The 22,901-nt window shown below is 40.0% G+C and overlaps 2 protein-coding genes across 6 annotated transcripts in view; both read left to right on the forward strand.

Annotated features, from left to right (window-relative positions):
• The window catches only part of LOC122689567 (zinc finger protein 665-like), a 119,986-nt gene extending 101,250 nt beyond the window's left edge, over window positions 1-18,736 (forward strand). For 3 of the 5 annotated variants that reach the window (XM_043896142.1, XM_043896151.1, XM_043896132.1), the window contains exons 2-4: window positions 3,371-3,453; window positions 8,704-8,830; window positions 15,771-18,736. In XM_043896142.1, coding sequence (XP_043752077.1) covers window positions 3,439-3,453; window positions 8,704-8,830; window positions 15,771-18,103 — 2,475 coding nt within the window. In that variant the 5' untranslated portion in view covers window positions 3,371-3,438 and the 3' untranslated portion in view covers window positions 18,104-18,736. The remainder of the gene's footprint in view (window positions 1-3,370; window positions 3,454-8,703; window positions 8,831-15,770) is intronic. The other 2 variants (XM_043896160.1, XM_043896169.1) reach the window with 2 other exon arrangements.
• The window catches only part of LOC122689487 (zinc finger protein 665-like), a 76,925-nt gene that overhangs the window by 5,153 nt on the left and 48,871 nt on the right, over window positions 1-22,901 (forward strand). The window lies entirely within an intron of this gene.

Raw genomic sequence — 22,901 nt, forward strand, 5'->3', positions numbered from 1 at the left:
GGTTATTTTGAGTCCTTCCTGGTTCCCCTCTTTTTAGGGCTCATAGTGTTCCTCTTCTTCCCAGCGTGGTTGCAGTACCTGATCCTGGAAATGTCTTTAGATGACAGGACTATGGGTTGGGCTGAATAATCCTCAGGGAAGACCAAGAGAACAGGGCAGGTGATGAAGATGTTTCCCATGTTCTGGATATTTCAGCTGTAATTGACCTTTACCCCATGTGACTACTTAATTACTCAAAAGAAGAGCCAAGAAATATAGGAAGTCTTGAAAAGCCCTACAGAACTGGTGTCCTCAAGTATTGGGCTAAGATATCCCCCTGTTTCGTCTGCTGTGTTTAGTCCGTGGCAGCCCCCAGATCTAAGCTCTGTCCATCCAGGGACCAGGGACCAGTCACCATCGTGGACAGCAGCTTTGCCACCTAGGAGTTCATGTGCTCAGTGTCAGCGATTGTGATTTCAGAGTGCCGAGGATGAGCAGAAATCCAAAACCTAACGGGGCAGGGAGACGCTGCCCCCTCCCCCTACCCACCAAGAGCTAGAATATCTTCCAAGTAGATGTGGATGGAGAGAATAGGATGGTGAGACCTGGAGACCCTTGAATTGAGATTTCCTCATCTCAAATGCCTTTGCACCTGGACTCCATAATGTCCCCAGGTGGTGGCAGACTTTCCCAGGAGGGCCAGTTTCTTGATTTTCATCCTGAATGTGAGTGTCCTTTGGGTGGTAGCTCGTGTGCACTCCTCTTGTGATCCCCTTTGCCAAGAAACCCCTGTGCACTTTAGTCTTGCTTAGTCCAGTCATGCAGGGAGGAGAGGTAGACAAATGGGGAAAGCGCAGGGAGCCTGGTAGGGTCTGCAGGAGGCTTGTGTCAGCACTTGGGGGCATCAAGGTGAGGCCAGTGAATGGAGTGTGCACCCATCCCAGGTGTAGTTACAGGGACAAGGGGTGTGTGGATCTGTTGGAAAGGAATGTCTCAGTTCAGGCTGGAGAACCTGGAAGTGGGTTTGTTGGAGATCCTGCATGGAATGGTTTGAGGTGTTAAATGCTTTGGCTCATATTCCCTGGGACAGCAATGCTGAGGCTGACATTTGCCTGCACAGGTTTGATTGGACAATGCGTGACCACACGTGAGCAGCAATGAAAGATGTGGAATTGGGCCCAGAGAAGTCTTTTCCACTGTTAGAACTGTGGCCTGGGCTGATCCCACAGACACCTGTGGGTGCAGGAGGCTGGGAGCCTTGGGCTTGGGCTGGTTCTAGCAGGTGCCCCCATCATCCACTCCACTCCCTGGCTTTTGTTGGCTCTTTAGCAGGCAGGCACCCTAGAGTAACAGGGAACATCTCAGGTCATTGTTTTGTATCAACTTTGGTATCATTGTGTACTTGGGGTTGCCGGTGAAGAAAGTTTCATGTGCATTTGGAAAGATGCCAGGAGAATCTGCAGTGTTTCCATGGAAGATGCCGAGGTCTCACTGGGCCCTGTGCATCATTGGAATCATCCCTCTTTTTCATAGTCTTTGAAGATTTCGAATTTGACCTAGCTCACTCACTGTAAATGAAAATATGGTGTCTTGTGTTTGTGGATCCTTGGGTGCCCTCTTTTGTATTTTGTCTCATGCAGGAATTACCAGGGTTTGGAATGCTTTGTGTTTGTATAAGAGGGTTCGAGGCTCATTGTGGGCTCTGTGGACACTGTGTTGGAGACCATGAAAGTTTGTAAGTTTGTTAGAGTCCCGCTGGGGAATTAGGAGTACTAAGGTTAAGATCGCAGAATGCTTGTTATAAGGTGGTCCTGCTCGGTAGGGCTCTCTGGGCCCAACCTGAGAAGAGTCATAAAGTCCTGTGACGCAGGGGAAGATGGCTGCGAGAATCAGAGGACAGGGATGCCACACGGATCTGCAGCCCTGGGGCTCATCCTTTAGAAGATGCAGCTGCAGCTTTCTTGCTGCCAGGCCAGTGCCGGGTTCTCTGTTATCCACTACTGTCCCTCCCAAAATAAGTAAACACGGAGGCACAGTACAGAACACACAGAATCTTAACTGCACTGTTGGTGGTAATGTAAATGGTACTGCTGTGTTGGAAAAGAACATGGAAGTTCCTTAAGAAATTAAGATAGAAGAGGCCTACAGTCTGTCAAACCCATTTCTGACAGATATTCAAGGGAAAAGCGATCAGTTTTTCAGGGATATGTCTGCAGTCTCATGAGTGTGACAATTTGCAGTAGCCAAGGCATAGACACAGGCCAGATGTCTCTTAACAAAAGAATAGGTAACAAAAGTGTGGTGTAGAAATATTTATTAAATACTGTATGTTCATGAACTATTTTTTCTCTCTATATAAATATAAAAGTCAAGGATCCTAAAAAAAAAAAAAAAAAAAAAGTCAAGGATCCTGTATTTATGCCAAAATGAATGAACCTAGAGAACATTATGCCAAGTTAAATAAGCCTGACAAAGGAGGACAGATACTGCATGTGGAAACTAGAATTGTCAAACTCATAGAGCCATCGAGTAATAAGGCTGTTACCAGGAGCTGGGTGGAGGGGAAATGGGGCACTGTTAGTCAAAGAGTAGAGATTTTCAGTTGTAAACTAAGTAAGTTCTGGGGATCTGAGGTAATGCATGCTGCCTGTAGTGTTTCTATATACTTGAAATTCACCCAGAGAGAAATAATACAGTGTACTCATTGGTGGAACTGTAACTTACTTGACTATAATAATTATTCATTGTGTGAATCTCTCACATGATCACTTTGTACACAGTACATTTATAGCATTTTTGTTAGTTACACCTGAGTAAGGCTGGGAAAGAAAAAGAGAGTTGGGGAGCTTTTCTCCTCTGAATGGTGCTCAGTCCAGGCTTCACGTTTCATTGATGAGGCATTTTGCGTACCCATGTCTTGTACCCTCTGACCCGAGATTCCCGTTCAGGTAGTTTGTGTTGGTCCACAGCTCAAGAATGTTTAAGATGCCCCAGTTCATTCCAGTCTGGATCCCTCACTGAGCATCAGGACTCTTGAGTCCTCTCATTCCTGAGGGCTGAGATCTGGGCTGAGGAGGGGGTGCTCTGTTCTGAGTGGGGATGGATCAGGGCCTTCAGTTTGACCTGAAGGAGAATGCCTGGTCAGCGGAGGTGCCCCCAGCTGCTGTGTGCTGAGTCCTCACCAGGAGGGGAGTGTGATCCGAGGGAAAGTGTGGGAAAGTCCTGTGTTGGTCTCTGTGGGAGTTGCCTGTCCTGCGTCCCTCCTGAGACAGTGGGCACAGGGGACTGTGTGTTCCTCATGGTGAGGGCTTCCCTGTGTGTGTGGTTGGGGCTCAGGAAGGGGATGTGTTGACTCTAAGCATTAAACAGCATGTTTTCACTTTCATGATAGACCTCTGAAGACTTGTGTTGCCTGAGGAAGCCCTGAAGTTGAGGAAGAGGAAAGAACAGGAGTCAGGCATGGCTCTTTCTCAGGTGAGGTCATATTCAGTCTGTCCTTCCTGAAATGCCCTTCTCTGGACTCGCTAATCGTGTCTGACTCTGGAGTGTCCTGTCTGACTCCTGTACACGCACACTCACCCGGGGCCTTCCCACAGGGCCTGTCGTCTCCACTTAGATCCCGTGTCCCCATGACCCGGTGACCTGGCCCTTGTGAGGAGGCTCCCCTGGGCACCGTCCTGGGCAGGGCTTCTGACCCACGGGTTAGAGATGGGGTCTCAGTGCTGTTGGGCAGCAGGGATTGCTTAGGGCCCCTCTGGATGTGCTGTCTGCTCTGTCAACCAGGGTAAGGAAACTGCCCATGGAAGTCAGGTATTAATATGCACAATAGCTGGTAAAATCTGGGAATCAGATCAATTGAGACTGTCCTTTCCCTTTTGTGTATCTTGACATCCTTGTAAATATACCTTACATATACACAAAGCATTATTTCTGAGTACTGTGTTCTGTTCAGTTGGTTTATTTGTTTTTATACCAGCACCACATCACCTTATTACCTTGTAAGAGGTTTTGAAATGGAAAGACCTCTATCTTCCTTCTTCAAGAGTTTTGCTGTTTGCTCTTTGAATAGTTCTGTGACTTTCACCATGTTTTATTCTGCTTCTACATAGATTGCCATGGCAGCTTTGATAATGAGTTAATTGGTTGATTGATCCTTTGTGTGGTTATTAAAGAATCTTTTTTGATATAGCATGTTTCTTTTGTAATCTTTATGTTTTTTACCTATGAAACTTTGTCTTTTGGGAAAGAAGATAAATTTACTTCTTTTTCAATTTGCTTATGTTGAACTGTAGTGCAGAGTGTGCATCCTTGCCGTCTGGACCTCAGAGGAAAAGCTTTCATTCTTTCCCCATTGCTGTGCTCTTTTCATAATGGCATTTCTTATGTTGATGTTGCTATAATTTATTGTTTGTAGCTTGTTGAGTGTTCCATCTTGAAGGGTTGTCAAATTTTTGTCAAATTGTGTTTTCTGCATGGAGATGATCCTGTTTTTTTTCCCCTTTATTCTGTTAATGTATTGTGTCATATTAATTGATTTTTGTATGTTGACGTCTCGCCTTATGTGAATAAAATCCACTTGGTCATGGTGTCAGATCTTTTTATTTATTTATTTAAATTATTTTAAGTGAAGGATAATTGCTTTACAGAGGTTGTTGTTTTCTGCCAAATACCAACATGAATCAGCCACAGGTATACATATGTCCCCTCCCTCCCATCTTCCTCCCTATCCCGCCCCTGTAGGTTGTTAGAGGGCCCCTGTTGGAGCTCCGTGAGTCATTCAGCAAATTCCCATTGGCTCTCTACTTTACATATGGTGATGTAAGTTTCCAAGTTACTCTCTCCATACATCTCACCCTCTCCTTCCTCCCCTCCCCCCTCCGTCTGTTCTCTCTGTCTGTTTCTCCAGATCTTTTTAATACGTGTTCAAGTTGGTTTGCAAGTATTTTAATTTTGCATGAGTATTCGTCAGGGGCATTGGTTTCTAGTTTTCCTTTCTTGTGTCTTTGGGAGATCAGCAAACTGTTAGAATCATGCTTGCTCCATAGAATTAGCAGGATTAGTGGTAATTCTTTTGTAAATGTTTGGTAGAATTTGGTCCTGTATTTGTCTTAGATGTTTGTGACTACTTTTTAAATCTCTTTAGTTATAATGGGGTTCCCTAGTGACTCAAATCGTAAAGAATCTGCCTGCAGTGCAGGAGACCCAGGTTCTATCCCTGGGTTGGAAGATCCCTGGAGAAAGGAATGGTCTAGTATTATTGTCTGGAGAAATTCCATGGACAGAGGAGCCTTGTGGGCTACAGTCCATGAGGTCACAAAGTGTCAGACATGACTGAGTGGCTAACGCTTTCAGTTTCAGCAGTCTCCATTTTTTAATTTCTTAATAAGTAAAATAGTTTTTATGTTTCTGAGAATTTGGCAATATCTCCTATATTCTGTCATTTATAGACAATATTGGTCATAGTACTTCCTTATCTTTAGAAACTTTCTTTGACCTCAGTTGTAATCACTCCTGTTTCATATCTGTTTTTAGTTGTTCGAATCTTTTTTTCTCTTTTCCTTAGTCTAGGTGGGGGTTTTCCTATCCAGGTTTTTCAAAACATCAACTCTTAGTTTGTTGAGTTTTACGTTTTTCTATTTTCTATTTCATCTCTGGTTTAATCTTCGTTATTTACCTATTTCCTTCTGCTAAACCTCTGTTTAGTTTGTTTCCCATTTTCTGCTTCCTGGAGGTCTAAAAATAGATTTCAGATTTAAGGTCTTTTCTCTTTTCTACTGTAAGCATTTAACAGTCAGACTTTCCTTGTAGTAGTCTTCTTTGTGTGTTATAAATTTTGTACTGTTGGCTTTTCATTTTCATCCATCTATTTAAGATTTTCCATGTGATATTTTCTTAGACCCATTGGTAGTGTAAGAGGAAGTTGTTTAATGTCCACATTTAGGGAATTTTCTTTTTTACTTGTGTTTATTTCATTGTTGTTAGGGAAGACACTTTTATAGTATCAGTCTCTTAAAATTGTTAATTTTGAGCTAACATGTGGTCTCTCATAGAGAATGTTTTATGTGTCCTTGAGATGCATGTGTTTTCATACTTTTGTTGGGCCCTGTGATCTGTACATGCCTGTTCAACTGGAGCGTTGAAATCTTGTACTATTCCTGTGCCACTATTTCTGTCTTCCTTTCCCTTAATGTTTGCTTCATTTTTCTGAGATATCTAATGTTAGATGTATATATATATTTACTTGTTACAGCTTTTTGGCAAATTGACCATTTTATCATGATACAATATTTATCTCATTGCACTTGTTTTTTCTTCAGTTTATTTTGTCTGATATAAGTCTCCCCTGCTCTCCTTAGGATGGACTGTGTTTTCCCATCCTTTCCCTTTTCAGCTTTCCATGTCCTTAGGTTAGTGAGTACTACCTGTTTCAACTCTCTGACAAACTCTGTGTCTCTTGCCCTGTGTTTTTGCTCCTGTTACTTCTTCTAGTGGCCCCTGCTCATGGGCATCCTATCCTGGTGAAAGACAGGCACCCTGGACAGCTCCTTTCATGCCACTGTAATTTCAGAAGGAATGTATTGAATGTTTCCTTCCCATCCTGATGTTTCTTGAGATAGTTTTGCTTAATAACTATATTTTTTTTCCATATTCTTTGTGCCATGATTTTTATTCTCCAAGAAGTTTTTTTACTTTACTCTTGTGATAATTTTTTTTGTCCATAGTCTAATGACTCTTCTAATTTCAAATCAGTGTTTTATTAATGGAAAAAAAGGAAAGTCTTTGGCTTCTATTAATACCTTGCTATGTAAATTTAAATGAATAAAATTGTATTTGTATTTTTGTATATGGTAATTTTATTATGAATTGAGTTCAAGTATTCTCTTTTCTTAAAATGTTTTTACCAGTTTTCTTTTGGTAGGCTAGTATAGAATCCTGTTGACAAACTAAACTGAGTACAAAGTATACATTTTTATCATCTGAAAGATGCTGAAATACATGTGAATAAAAGGATGATATAAAATTGTCCAAAATTCATCAAGAGACGAATCCTCTCATTTCAGTTAATTTTTTATGGATATATATGCATGCATGTGCAAGTCTGTGGTTTAGATAGAAGACATCATGATTTAACAACTGCATATTACCTTTTTGTTCAGTTGAAATTATGTTATCAGTATAATCTGTGACCTTGAAATTTTCTAAACAATCCTGTTAGTGTTTTAAGTAGTAAGTTGCTAACAGTTGTGTTTCTGTATGCATGTCTATAATGACCTTTCATGCCATTCCACATTGTTCACCTTGGACATTTTTTTTCACATTAATACAATATTTATAAAAAAAAAAAAAATATTTATTTGCTTTCCTTCTGTCAAACCCTGAGCCCACCACTGTCCCCAGGCTGCCTGGGGAGTTACAGGAAAGGGAACACACAGGGCAGACACAGGAGAAAGAACTGTGGGAGGTGGAAGCAGCTCCTTCACGTCGTGAGGAAGATGAGCTAGACCACCATCAGGCCAAAGAGCCCCATGGCCTTTGAGAGGGCCAAGCCCAGGGCACAGACGAGCTGCTGTTTCAGAGAAGGGTTCCTGGGTAGCAGTGATGACGCTCCCGCACACGGTCCCACCTCCAGCCCTGGACCCAGCCTCCCCTGCTCTGGCCGCTCCAGCTCCAGGGCACTTGGCTTCTGTGTCAGAGCCCCGTGAAATGGCGCTGGTTTGGAAGCTGCGGCTAGGAATGAGTGAGATGGTCCGGGACCCGGGGCTGCCACGCTGCCGTGGCCCTCATCGGTCAGTGTCTCCGGTCCTTCACCACCGCGGACAGTGATCACTCAGCAGGCGGAGGTTCTCCCGATCAGGGAGGGGGTGGAGACGAATTCGGCGCAGGCGTCCATTTTCAGGGGATGAAGGCCCGGGGCCTGAGAGCTGCTCCCCCTGCAGAGAAGACAGAGGGGCAGGGAGGAGGCTCACCTTGGACTTCTTTCAAGTTTTCTTTAGGAGCCCTGTGTCAAAGGACTTTTAATGTTCTCCATATTACTTAACTGTTAGATACTTACGCTTCAGTTGCTGAGCCCAAGTCTCTGAGTTCAGGTGCTTCGTGTAACATTTCTAACCTTTTGATCTGAGTCGAGTTTCTCAGCGTGTCTGTGACACGGTTTTTCTTCTGTAAGGTGGGAACAGATCGTTCTTCAATGAGCTATTATACTGATGACAGGTTCTTTCCTGTAAAGTACTTATTTAATGTTTAGAGTAATACTACAGTAATTTAGAGCAACAGGAAGCCTTCAGACACTTTTGTTCCTTGCTGCTGTTTTCAACGTCATAACTGAAAATTTTGACCTTTCCATTAAAAGTGCTGTGGACTTCATCATCTCTGAAGACACCACTCATGGTGTACCTCATCTAGATAATGAATTGCGCTCACTGGGTAGAACGTAATATCTGACACTTCTGTATAGCCAATACAGTGTTGAGTTTTATTTATATATAGTTCATGGATTTTGAACAATGATGAAAAATCCATATTAATTGGAGGATCGCATGAGGTCTTATGAAAAAGTATAAGAAATTAAAATCAGAGATCCATATTTTCTCCAGATACCCCTACATGGATCTGATAGAACACATACTTCAACCAAATCCATTCTCACCCCTTACTACCCTTTCTTTTTTGCATGAAAATGAGAACTTTTCATGGCCCTTTTGGTGACACTTGGTTTCATTGCAGGAACAACTAACCTCTGAGGATGTGGCCATTGAATTCACTCAGGAGGAGTGGGAATTCCTGGACCCTGCTCAGAGGGCCTTGTACGGGGATGTGATGCTGGAGACCTACAGGAACCTGCTGTCTGTGGGTGAGGATGACTTCCTTCCAGAGCTGCCGTTGGGTATCTGCATTTTCCCTGTGTGCCCCTTGTGAGGCCCTGATGTCTTTCATCTGAGAGTTCTGGTGACTCGGGTATGACACAGCTTCACAAGGTTAAACTGACCCTCTTCAGATGCTGTGTCTGTCTCATGTCACATGTGAGGTTGTCCCAGAGCTTAATTATGTACAAAACTCACTGGCAAATCTTAAAAGAAAACACTAAAAAACCCGATTTCCTATTTTCTACCTTTGACCTTTGGCTCAGTGTTTAGAAAAATGCACAGCACTTTAGATTTCTTTTTTCTGATTACCCTGAATATCCATTTCTTTTTGTTTTGCTTATTTGTTTACTTTTTTTGGCTGCACCATTCTGCATGTGGGATCTTAGTTCCCTGACTAAGGATCAAACCTGCACCCGCTGCATTGGAAGTGCAGAGTCTTAAGCACAGGATCACCAAGGGAGTCTCAGAATTTCTGTTTCTGATCTGAATATTATCTCCACATTGGAGCAGGAGAAAAGCTCTGGACAGTGGAGAGTGATGTAAAAATAGCCAAAGATACAATGTATAAAGAAAAAGTATCTCAAAGGGGCTGTTTCTTTCTTTTTAGGAGTGGGACATGCTGGTTGATTGGCTCCTCTGTGTTTGTTACTTAGGAAGATGTAAGAAGAGTGGGTAGAGAGATGGTCTTTTTGATGCTAGATCCTACAAGGGGAGCATATGTGAATCTCGCGGGCTCTTAGCTTGCCACCTGTAGGTCGAGCGCATGGTCCCATCTCAAGATCCTGTAATGTCTGACCTTCCTGTTGTATTAGTTTTACTCTTGTACTGCTCTAGCCAGTCTGGGATTGTCAACTGTTCCCAATGTTACATTCTGCTTACTTTGTATCATTTTACTTCTTAAATTTCTTTGAAATATATTCCTGAGGGTCTAAAATTTTATCTGGATTCCTTGCTGTGATAATCCACCTATGTTTAATTGGCCGCCTCTGGTGAGTCTCTGTGGAGTGGATTTCCTAGGTAACAGAAAACTGTGATGGAGACACTATTAATATTTTCTTGCTCTGTTCAAAGTCACCACTTGAAGCTATCCAGTAGAGTAGTCAGTATCTTACAGGATTGTGAGAGAGAAAGTATCACGAGAGCCTGGCGCATCTTTCCAGGTTATTTTCTGGCTTTGGAGACTCTGACAAGGGCACCATGACTCTGTTGTTCATGTGTATCAAGGACCATATATTTTAGCCTCTGTAAATGGTATGGGAATTTATCCCAGGACAACTTTGTCCCAGTTCACATTCTCATATCTATGAGCCTGTTGGCTGCACTGTTGTTCTGTGCATTGTAAGTATTTTTTTATTTTATCATTGAGTTCAAATTTCTTTGCTACTCTTAGTGTTTCTGTTTTGTATTTGCAATGCGTTGGATGGTTGATTGGGGAATGGTCCCTACAGTGGAACTGGTGATCAGGCCCTCTTAAAATTCTTTGTATATTGTTTGTACTCATTTACTATGAGATATATGATTTCCACATATTTTCTCTTTTACTGTTGATTGTCTTTTCAAACTCACTGCACTTTAATGGACAGTAGTTTATAATTTTGATACAGTTCACTTTATTAATATCTGGTTTTATTTTGTGGCCTGTGCTTTTGGTGTTATATCTGGTAAATCATTTGTGGGTCCAGTTTCCAGTAACATTTCCTGCATGTTTACTTCTAGGGGTTTTATACATTTGGGACTTAGGTTTAGGTCTTTGAACCATGTTGAGTTCACTTTTGTCTTTAGTGTAAGATAATGTTCCAAGTAAATTGTTTTGCTGGTGGGTATTCAGTTTTGTCAACATATCTTGTTTCATAGACTGCCTCCGCCATTTAGTAGCTTTTACACCCTTGTGAAACATCGTTTGAACATCTCCGCAAGAGGTGTTTCTGTTTTTGTTTTTGTTTTAACCATTCTTTTTAAGTATGCTGCTGCTGCTGCTGCTGCTAAGTCGAGTCAGTCGTGTCCGACTCTGCGACCCCACAGATGGCAGCCCACCAGGCTCCTCTGTCCCTGGGATTCTCCAGGCAAGAAGACTGGAGTGGGTTGCCATTTCCTTCTCCACTTTTTAGGTATAGTTAATTTATAGTGTTGTTTTTCAGTTACACGGCAATTTACAAGATACTTAATATAGTTCCCTGAGCTATATTGTAGGTTCTTGTTGTTTATCTGTTTTGTATATATATTAGTTTGTATATATTCAGATTCCTAATTTATCTCTCTCTTTCCTGCCCCCGCCACCATCCTGCACTATCCCCTTTGGTAAGCATAAGTTTGTTTTTTATGCTGGTGAGTTTATTTTGTGAATAAGTTCATTCGTATCATTTATTTCAGTTCAAGATATACTATCCTATGATATTTGTCTTTCTCTGTCTGATTTCACTTAGAATACTCCCTCAGTCTGTATTGCTGCAAAAGGCGTTAGTTCATTGTGTTTTATGCTGTGGAGGTGGCAACCCACTCCAGTGTTCTTGCCTGGAGAATTTCATGGACAGGGGAGTCTGGTGGGCTGCAGGCCATGGGGTCTTAAAGAGTTGGACACGGCTGAGCTACTTTCACTTCACAGTATTCCCTTGTATATATGTAACACATATTCTTTATCCCTTTGTCTGTCAGTGAACATTTAGGTTGCTGCCATGTTTTGTCTGGTATAAACAGTGCTGCTAAAAACATTGGGGTACATGTATCATTTTGAGTTAGTTTTCATCCTTTCTGGATATTAGCCCAGGATTGGAATTGCTGGTTCATGTGATAGCTCTATTTTTAGTTCTTTATGGAACCTCCATGCTATTCTCCAAAGTGGCAGTACCAATTTATGTTCCTTCCAACAGTGTAGGAGGGTTCTCTTTTCTCCACACCCTCTCAAGCATTTATTGTTTGTAGACTTTTTGATCGTGGTCATTGTGACCACTGTGAGGTGATTTTGATTTGCATTTCTCTGATAAGTAGAGGCGTAGAACATCGTTTCAGGTGACTGTTGGCCATCTGTTTGTCTCCTTTGGAGAACTATCTGTTTTGATCTTCTGCCCAGTTTTTGATTGGGTTATTTGTTTGTTTGTTTGTTTTGATATTAAGCTGTATGAACTGTTTGTATATTTGGAAATAAATCCCGTATAGATAGCATCATTTACATATATAGTCTCCTAGTCCAAAAGTTGTATTTTTGTTCTCTTTTTGGTTTCCTTTGCTTTGCAAAAAGGTTTTAAATTTCATTAGATCTCATTTGTTTGATTTTGCTTTTCTTACCATGACTCTAAGAGATAGATCCAAAAAAACTGCTGACATTTATGTCAATGTTTTGCATTTGTTTTCCACTATGAATTTAATAGTATCTGGTCTTGCATTTAGATGTTTAATACATTTTGAGTTTATTTTTGTATGTGGTGTTAGAGAATGTTGTAATTTCATTCTTTTTCATGTAACTATCCATTTATCCCAGCATCACTTATTAAAGAGACTTCTTCATTCAATATTCTTTCCTCCTTTGTTACAGAATAATTGACTATAAGTAAATTGGTTTATTTCTGGGTTTTTTATCCTGTTCCAGTGATCTGTGTCCTGTTTTGTGCCGTTATCATATTACTGTGATGACTGTAAGTTTGTGGTTTAGTCTGAGTCAGGGAACATCATTCCTCCAGCTCTGTTCTTCCTTCTCAAGATCGTTTTAGATACCAGAGTGTTTTGTATTTTGGTGCAAATTAAATTTTTCTTTGTTTTATGTAATATGTCATTGTTAATTTGATAAGGGTTGCATTGAATATGTAGATTGCCTTGGATAGTATGGTCATTTTGACAGTGTTACTTCTTTCAGTCCAAGAACATGGTATACATTTCCATCTGTTTGTGTCATCTTTGGTATCAGTCATCAGCTTCTTAACAGTTTTATGAGTACAGTTCTTTTGACTTTTTAGATCGGTTTATTGCTTAGCATTTTATTGTTTTCTATGAGATGGTGAATGGGATTGTTTGACTAATTTCACTTTCTGATTTATCATTATCAGTGTATAGAATTGCAGCAGTTTTCTATATATTTAGTGTCCAAGAAGTTTACTGTGTTCATTGATGAGGTCTAGTAGTCTTCTGGCATCTTCGGGATTTTCTGTGTGTAGCATCAGAGTGACAGTTTTACTTCTTTTTTATTTTTCTAAACTTGAATTCCTTTTATTTCTTTTTCTTTTCTGATTGTTGTGGCTAGGACTTCCAAAAATATGTTTAATACAAGTGGAAATAGTGAACATTCTTGTCTTATTCATGTTGTTAAGGGGAGTGCTTTCAGTTTTTCCCTGTTGAGTATGATGTTAGCTGTGTGTTTGACATATACAGTCTTAATTATGTTGAGGTAGGGTCCATCTGTGCTGACTTTCTGAAGGGTTCTTATCATAAATGGCACTTGAATTTTGTCACAATCTTTTCTGCATCTATTGATGATCATATGGTTTTTAGTCTTCAACTGTTAATGTGGTGTATCATTCTGAATAACTTGTGGATATCGAGAAATCTTGCATCCCTGCTGTAAATCCAACTTGATCATGGTTTATGATCCTTTAATGTATTAGAAACTGTTTGAATCTACTCTTTTGAACTCAGGGAAAGTCTAGGAGAATAAAGTCTTTTTCTACAAACGCAAAAGGCTCAGAAAGGCTTTTGTAACTGGGAAGGTCCTCCAGAGTCAGTTTCAATCCCTCCTTTTCTTTGATACTCCTCAATCTTGAGATGAACATGTGTGGAAGACGAAACGAAGTAAATATCCAATAGAGAGTTTAGTCATCCTTGGCAGAGGAACCCAGGTTTAGATAGCCTTTTCCTGGATGTTCCTTCTGATTTCTGCTAATAAGATTCTTACACAATGTCCTGGAATATTGTGTATGTTTTTCTTGAATATAAGCATTCCATTGTAACTCACAAATTTCACAGTTGGATACCTTACATTGTAAATAGTATTATCCTGCTTTCTCCATATATCACAGTCACTCTTAAAATCTCTCTTGTTTCTGTCCCGTACCCATAGTACAATGCCCATAAACTTGCTGAAGCAGTTCTGTTCTTTTCAGGTCACTCTATTAGTTTGCGCTCTCAGTTATTTTCACAAAGACATGCAGTCCCAAGCTGATATCTGACATCAGCCTGTGTACCCTATGCTCCACGCAGGCCCTCTGTTAGTCCTGACCATTCCTTACATAGTACCTTGATACGGATGGAAACATTATTCTTACCTACCGCATCCCTCCACCTTCTACATGCTCTCACTGTAAAGATAATCTTTGGTCATTTATTGAACAAGTTTCTCAGGACATGACCTCAATCACTCTGTGCATCCATGATGACTCACAAACCATGAGATGGGATGGTGAATAATAGTTAAACAGACTACTTCTGTCTTGTATCTTCCTTGGTATTTTCTTTCTAAGTTCCTTGTTGTTGTTGTTTTTTTAATATTTTCTAATCTACTCCTTCGGTGGGTAGTCATGTTTACAAATAAGTATTCCCAGTCTGTATGTTCAGATTCATCTCCTGGTTCTCTTACCACTTTGTGGGCCAATTAGGTGTGTTTCCTGCTCTGATTAGAGAAAAACATGTTAATTTACCTGAAGCCTTTTAAAGCAAATGAGTGCTGTCCTTTGGCTTACAGTAGTGCATGTTTTGTAGTAAATACTCAAAATTTACTTTTGTTTACAAAAGGTAATATCTGTATTCTGTCATGTTCTTTATGATATGACTTTATCTACATTATATCTTTTTAAAATTTTATTTTTTAATTGGAAGAATAATTACTTTACAGATTTTTGTTTTCTGTCAAACCTCAACTACATTATATCTTGTATGCTTTTCACTTGCAACATTTTTCAGCAATATTGTGTTTGGCCCTAGTCAATAAGTACACAAAGCACTCGCTTTTTATTTATTACATTTTGGTGCCAAAAACCAGGTAATTAAGAACAGTGCACGGCTAGAGATTAGCCTTCCTTGGTGGCTCAGTGGTCAAGAATTCACCTGCTAATGCAGAAGATGCAGGTTTGATCCCTGAGTCAGGAAGATCCCATGGAGAAGGAAATGGCAACCCACACCATTATTTTTGCCTGGGAAATCCCATGGACAGAGGAGTCCAGTGGGTACAGTCCCCGGGGTTGCAAAGACTCAAACACAGCTGAGCAACTGAACAACAACAACATAGGCAGGGATTGCTTTGGTTCTTGGCTGTTAGAAAACTGGTGAATATTTTACATCTCAGTTTATGTGTCATTTACAGATGATGGTCCTTTAGTGTGTATTCTGCACTACAGCTGACACAGACTACTTGTTAACATTGTAAAATGCCTTTCTTTTTGGGTACGTAGTTCTATAGCAGATTTAGAAAACTATGTTGTTCCCAAACAATTGTTTTAGTCATGTTCTTCATTTTCTCATCTCTTTTCAATTGTAAACAACCAATTATGAATAGTTAATTATTAATTTGGTAAGCTTGGTTTTGGATTATTTACTGTTACAATATATAATATATTGTTTAGTATTTATTTATGTACAGTAAGTATGCAGAATACAATGATAGTGTAATATTTTTCTTTTCAATTTGAGACAACTGTCGATTGATACGTTCCTAGAGGTCCTCATAGGAAAATACTCTGTTTTTGAGAGTGGGCATAAGATTGTCCAGTGTGAGTGCGTTTGGCATATGGTTTTTAAAACTAGGTTACCTTAATGGTGAATTTATGTTATCATGCTTTCTTAAGTTAAGAATTCTATTCCTTTAGTGTTTCTAAAGACTTAAGGTCATCATTGTTGTGTTTCATAACTTGGTGTAAGTATTACTTTTGGTGTAATAGATGTTGAACATGAAACATTTGGTTTTGAATCATTGTCAGCAGGATACCTATGGTTCTTTTTATCTTGTAGATATCTCTCCTACACATGTGATCAAGCATTTACAACCCAAAGTGAACAGTGATAAACGAGAGCCACTCCAAACATTGATGCTGGGAAGACCTGGAAGCTATGAAATCAAACATTTTCATCTTTGGGAAACTCAGGAAAATATGTGTGACTTTGAGTGTCAGGGGAGAGATGACAAAAGAAATTACAAAGGAACACCTGTAAGCCTTGATGGAAATGTGCCTGATGGAAGAGATTCACATGATAGAAAGGATGCAGGAATCACGCTCTTTGGAAACAGGCTTGGGTTTAACTTTCAGGATAAACTGCAGATACTTCAAATTGGTGGGATAACTTCTGAATATAACGAACTTGAGAGGTCTGTCAACAACAGTTTGTCATTTTCACCACTTCAAAGAAGTCCTCCTTGTGTCCAAACCAGTGTTTCTAATATATATGGGGATGATTTTATGAATCCTTCAGTAATAACACAAGACCTCAAAGCACACAGGGAAAAACCTTACAAATGTGATGAGTGTGGGAAAGCCTGTCTTAAGGGCTCATGCCTCATTAAACATCAGGCCATCCATATAAGAGAGAAATCACATAAATGTGAAGTATGTGACAGATTGTTTGATCAAAGTTCACAGCTTGCACGTCATTTGAAAATTCATTCTGAAGTGAAATGTTACAAATGTAATGAGTGTGGCAAAACCTTTAATGATAGCTCCACCCTTGCTAGACATCAGATAATCCACTCAGGAGCAAACTTACATAAGTGTGATGTATGTGATAAAATCTTTGGTCAGAATTCATTCCTTGTAAGTCATCGGACTATCCCTGCAAGAAAGAGAAGTTGCCAATGTAATGAGTGCGGCAAAACCTTTGCTGACAGCTCAAAGCTCAGGAGACATCAGAAAATTCATACAGGAGAGAAATTATTTAAATGTGATATATGTGACAAAGTCTTCAGCCAAAATGCATACCTTGCTGTTCATCAGAGGGTTCATACTGGAGAGAAACCTTACAAATGTAATGTGTGTGGCAAGCACTATAGTCACTCTTCACAGTTCAGAAGGCATAAGAGATTTCATACTGGAGAGAGACCTTACAAATGTGATGAGTGTGGAAAGACCTTTCGTGTAAAGTCAGTCCTTTTAAGGCATCAGACCGTTCATACTGGAGAGAAACCTTACAATTGTGATGAGTGTGGTAAGGCCTTTCGTGTAAAGTCAATCCTTTTAAGGCATCAGACACTTCATACTGGTGAGAAACCTTACAAATGTGATGAGTGTGGGAAGGCCTTTACTGATAGCTCAAACCTCAAGAAACATCAGAAAATTCATACAAGAAAGAAATTATTTAAAGGTGGTACGTCTGACAAAGTCTTCAGTGAAAATGCACACCTTGCTGGTCATCAGAGGGATCATACTGGAGAGAAACCTTACAAATGTGATGAGTGTGGCAAGCACTTTAGTCTACCTTCACAGTTGATAAGTCATAAGAGATTTCATACTGCCGAGAAACCTTACAAATGTGATGAGTGTGGCAAGGCCTTTCGTGTAAAGTCAGTCCTTTTAACTCATCAGACAGTTCATACTGGTGAGAAACCTTACAAATGTGATGAGTGTGGCAAGGCTTTTCGTGTAAAGTCAGTCCTTTTAAGTCATCAGACAGTTCATACTGGTGTGAAACCTTACAAATGTGATGAGTGTAGCAAGGCTTTTCGTGTAAAGTCAGTCCTTTTAAGTCATCAGACAGTTCATACTGGTGAGAAACCTTACAGATGTGATGAGTGTGGCAAGACCTTTACTTCCAGCTCACACCTCAGGAGACATGAGAAAATTCATACAGGAAAGAAATCATTTAAATGTGATATATGTGACAAAGTCTTCAGCCGAAATGAATACCTTGCTGGTCATCAGAGGGTTCATACAGGAGAGAAACCTTACAAATGTGATGAGTGTGGCAAGCACTTTAGTCAGCCTTCACAAATTATCAGTCATAAGAGATTTCATACTGGAGAGAAACCTTACAAATGTGATGAGTGTGGCAAAGCCTTTCGTGTAAAGTCAACCCTTTTAAGTCATCAGACAGTTCATACTGGTGAGAAACCTTACAAATGTGATGAGTGTGGAAAAGTCTTCGGTCAAAAACCACATCTTCGCCTTCATTGGAGAATTCATACTGGAGAGAGACCTTACAGATGTGATGAGTGTGGCAAGTTCTTCAGTCGAAATTCACACCTTACAAGTCATCGGAGAATACATATAGAGAAACCTTTCAAATGTTTCGAGTGTGGAAAATCCTTTACTCAGGTCTCAGCACTCTCTAAACATCAGAAAATCCATACATGAGAGAAACTTATGTGAATGTGGTATATGGTAGAAGTCTTCAAAATTCAAAGTTCAAACTTCACACCCTACTGTTGGTCAGAGAATTCATACTACTGAAGAACCATACAAATGTGATGAGTGTGGCAACCTCTTAGGCTTCATGAGAAAATTCATACTGGATAGAAGCCAGATATATATGTATTTATTAGTCAGGTCTTTAGAACATGAATTCATTCTAGAAAGATTCCTCACCAGTTTCACAAATGTGGAGAAAAAAAAAAACCCCTGTCCTCACAGCTCACATCTTGCCAGTAGTATCAGAGTATTTATCCTGTAGAAAACACACAGCAATGTAATGTGTGTGACAAGGATCTTATCCAAAAGTCACAAGATAGGAACATAATGGAGCCATACTTCCCAGACTCAGTGGTTGTGGCAAATCTTTACCTTTTTCACTTTATCTATTCTCTGATGACTTTAGTTCAGGTAGTCAGCAACTGTAATAAGTCCATATTTGAAGAGAAGCTATAGAGATCTTTTTGTGTAAAAGAAACCCAAATTTTAACTCCACAAAGATGATTCTTTGGGACAGTAATCCAGCATCTTTTTGGTCTCCTGGCTTTCTGAATAAAGTCAATATTCCCTGCCCAACAAGTAATCTCTCAGTTTTTTGGCCTGTTGCATGGTGAGCTCTAAGAGCTTGGCTTTGGTAATACATTGATCAAACGCATTTGCTACATGTGTTTCATGATGGTCTCTGGGAAGGAATCAGTGAGATGAAGGGGCCAACTTCATTAGGTACGATTCATTCAGATCCGTGTTTTCTGGAAAAAGACACAGCCTGAATTATGAAATTCAGTAGTGTGTGTGAATTAGGAACAGGGAGGGCAGAAAATAATGTAAACCTAAGACATGACTCATCATGGTCAGTAGGATCTGGAAGCCTTTCCATACATAGTCCAGCCTGTTATAAAACGTAATATTCTACGAACTGACCTTGAGAAGAGTAGTCAAGATGTTAAAAGGACTGGGCTTTTCGTAGGAGGAGAGGGACAGTTACCAGGGACCAATGGTGTGCTAGGAACAATGCATAGGAAAAGGGTCATGTTCTCCATTGGATAGAAATAACTGTTGTATGTATGATTAAAGAAGAGTTACTCTTATTTATGAAAATTGAAGACAGAGCTGTCCCGGTCTTTGTAGACTGGGACCTGGGGACTGGAGTCAATGAGAAGAGGGACGCAGGGGACCCAAGTCTCGAGTGAGACAAGGGTGCTTTATTTGCAGAAACGCATGGTTATGTATCTTCATACAAGGCAGCTTTAAGGCAGTAAAAAAATTGAGCAGAAACAAAGCCAAGCAAATAATAATCTTCAAAGGCCCAGAAAGCGTTCCACATCCTGAGTAAGAGGAGCATAACTGAATAGATTACCTTTAAGTAAAAGGTCACTGAAGGAAGTCACTGAAAGGAATCCAAGCAGGTGCCCTTTCTCATGATCTGAGTCCTGAGAACTGTGTGCAGCTCTGCTCTTTCCTGTTTTCCAGGAACTGATAAGGAATAGAGAGTCCTTGAGAAACGGCACACAGAAGAAGAAACTAACATATTGGATCCGTTAAACTTGAATGTCCCCTGACAGTTCACCCTTTTTTATTATTTCATGATTGGGGGTGACTGTTGATACTTTTTGTGGAAAAGGCCCTGACCAATTGAGTTTGTTTAGTTTGAACAATTTTAGTTAAAGGCATTGGTTTATTACAAGTGTAATCACCAGGATAATTATCAGTGTTAATAGTTCCAGATGCAATACTATGCGTAATGCCTTGAAACCATCTTCGAGGGTCTAGCCCAGATAATTGAGCAGCGAGCTGTTCAGCTAAGGTTTCCAAATTGTTGGAAGAGGGTAGACTCTGAGAGAAGGTTTCAAGGATTTCCTTTTGCAGCAATTGTACATGTAAGGAAGTATTGTCATGTATATCTTACAAATGAAATTTGATTTGTTCCGAATTGTAAGCACTATGGTTGAACCGAAGAGGAGTGATACAAAATTGAGTCGAATTCCAATCAATTTAATAATACTTGTTTTTGTGAATCTATTAATTGATCTCCAGCCCATTGGATGGCTGTTTTTAATTCCTGAATTTTATCTTGAACTTTTTCGTCTATCTGAACCTGAGTGACTCATATAGTATGAGCATCTTTAGTCCAATTTTGAATAAAGTTTTGTGTTTGATTTGACGTTTGTAAAGCAATGTCTGTGACAGCAGCAGTGATGCCAATGGCTATCAACCCCAAAATGCCAAGAATCAACCATCTTGTTGCAGTAATTTAGTGAGTAACTGGGAGGCAGGTCTTGCCATCGGACCCTCTTTCCAGGGCTATTGGCGATCTACTGGCAACCACAGACTACATCGAGATCAAAGAATCAAAAGGGATTTTTAATTTGCAGTCTATATAAGCCTCAGAACATAAAGTCTTATTAAATTTTAAGTTTCATATGGCTATAACAAAAGGAAGGGGAACACAAGCTTGTATAAAATATGAATGATTATAATGGAAGGAATAGTTACTATGACTATGACTGGTCCCTGTGAAATATCCAGTCCAAGTTCCAAGTTTTCCAGTGTTTGTAGCAAGTTTCCAGATGTCCCATTGTTCAGGCCCAATTCGTTGTGTGAGGCTGTTTTGTGGGCGAGGAGGTGCCATTCCGCTGTAAAGCCAGCCAAGGAGTCCTTTGTCGTGGAAGTGTTCCATTGAACTGTTGGTAATCTTCCATGTTACTTGAGTAACATAATCACACATAGTACTGTTAATATCATCTGAGCAATTAGATAACCACATACCATAGGGTCCCCGATCAACAATGGTGTAACTGGCCACAAACATTAATTTCCATGCTTTAGCTTGACATGTATCTCAATAAACAGGAGGATATTTAAAATCCTTATAAGTAAATCCCTTCCAACTTTTGTCCTTTTCCTAGAGTTTTGGTAGTATTGACATGGTTCTCATAAGAGGATAGGGCAGTAAACAGTCTAAACAATGTGCGGAAGTTCTTTTTTCGAGGCAGGATGAAAGCCCTCGTTTGTCGACTAACATTAATACATAATTCTGCTGGGCCCATTCATGAAGGAAGGACTTGATAGCCTAGAGAAATTTTCATTAATCTTCCTTCTTCCTCAGTCTGAGAGCGCCCCTCCAAACTCCAAGGAGGAGACGTATGTACTGAGTCTTTAGTGGATACAACCCGTCCTATATCTGTCTGTTCTACAACCTGCAATAAAGGGGGATTAGGTATATAAGCCCAATAAGTGTGATTAATCAAGTCAGCCTGAGCGGGGGAAGCAAAAGCAAGCATAGCGACAAAAATATTTTCTGGATTCCGAGGCATTCCCTGTTGAGAAACCAGATTTTCAGCTTGATTAATAAGGGTTTTTATCTGTCCCCAAGTGGGGAGGTCATAAGTTCTATTACCTCGAGTGCAGCATTTGTTGGAAATTTATAAAGTTGCCATGGCTTCTACTGGAAACTCCTTCTCCTGGTGATTTTGCTGTTTCTTCTCTATCTTGAATGCCGGTGGCTTCCCTGGGGCGGATCTTCCGAAGAGGGAGCCAGCTGATTTCTTTGGGTCCATCTGGAGAAATACAAGCATACCCCTTTCCTTGTAATATTAATTTTCCAGATTGCCATTGTTGAGTCAACCTGCCTTGATACCAGATGGGCAGAGGAAGGGAGGTATCCTTCAATGCCTCAAAATCTTTTTCTGCTTTTATCAAAATATCCCCTTGCAGTAAGTTTAAAAAATTTAAAACAAATAAAGCTGTATTAACAATAGCTGTAGGATTAAAGAATATATTGCGTTGCAATCTGTTGGGGTCCTTTAATGGACCGGAATCTGGCAGTCCGGAGTCAACAATAAGAAAGTGAAAGTGAGAGAGAGAAAGAAAGACACGGGGACCCAAGCTCTGATGGAGCAAAGGTGCTTTAATGATCTTTCTGTGAGTATATATAGGCTGTTGTACAAGAAATTTCTTTCGATGATGATAAAGATCAGAAAGCCAAAGGTACAGCAACCCTTAACAAGGGAACAAGGGATTAATAATGGTCACAAGGTCAGGAGACAATCCATATCTCAAGAAAGAGGATCGAGACTGAGCAGTTTTGTCGTAAGGAGAATGTTTACTGAAGGAGATTCAAACCTGTCTCATGCTATGACTTCAGACCTGGGAGCGGCATGCCGTTCCACTGGTTTCTGAGAACAGAAACTGATAAGGAACAGGATTTAGGAGAAACAGCACGTAGGAATCCTCCTGTTCAACATTCACTGACAATTCCCCCTTATTTATTTACAATATTTGTTAAAAAGGGTTCTGACCATTTGAGTTTCTTTTAACAATTTTTGCATGAAGGCAATGGTAAACAACAAATACAATCATCAAGACAATCACCCAAATTACAGTTCCAGACCTGATGCTGTGAGTAATGCTTTAAAACTATCCGCGTGCCTCTAGCCCAGATAATTGATCAGCTAGTTGTTCACCTAAAGTTTGCAAATTAGTGGAAGAGGGTAGATTTTTAGAAAAGGTTTCAAACATTTCTTTTTGTAATACTTGTACATTTAGAGAAGAATTATCATGTATGTTTTGTAAATGAAATTTGATTTGTTCCCAGTTGTAGGTACTATTATTGACTTGAACAGGAGTAACACAAAATTGAGTAGAATTCCAATCACATTTTAGCATCACCTGTTTTTGTACATCTAATAATTGATCTCCAACCCATTTGATGGCTGTTTTTAGTTCCTGTATTTCATCTTGAATA

The sequence above is a fragment of the Cervus elaphus genome, chromosome 4 (assembly GCF_910594005.1).
Source record: "Cervus elaphus chromosome 4, mCerEla1.1, whole genome shotgun sequence".
NCBI lineage: Eukaryota > Metazoa > Chordata > Mammalia > Artiodactyla > Cervidae > Cervus > Cervus elaphus.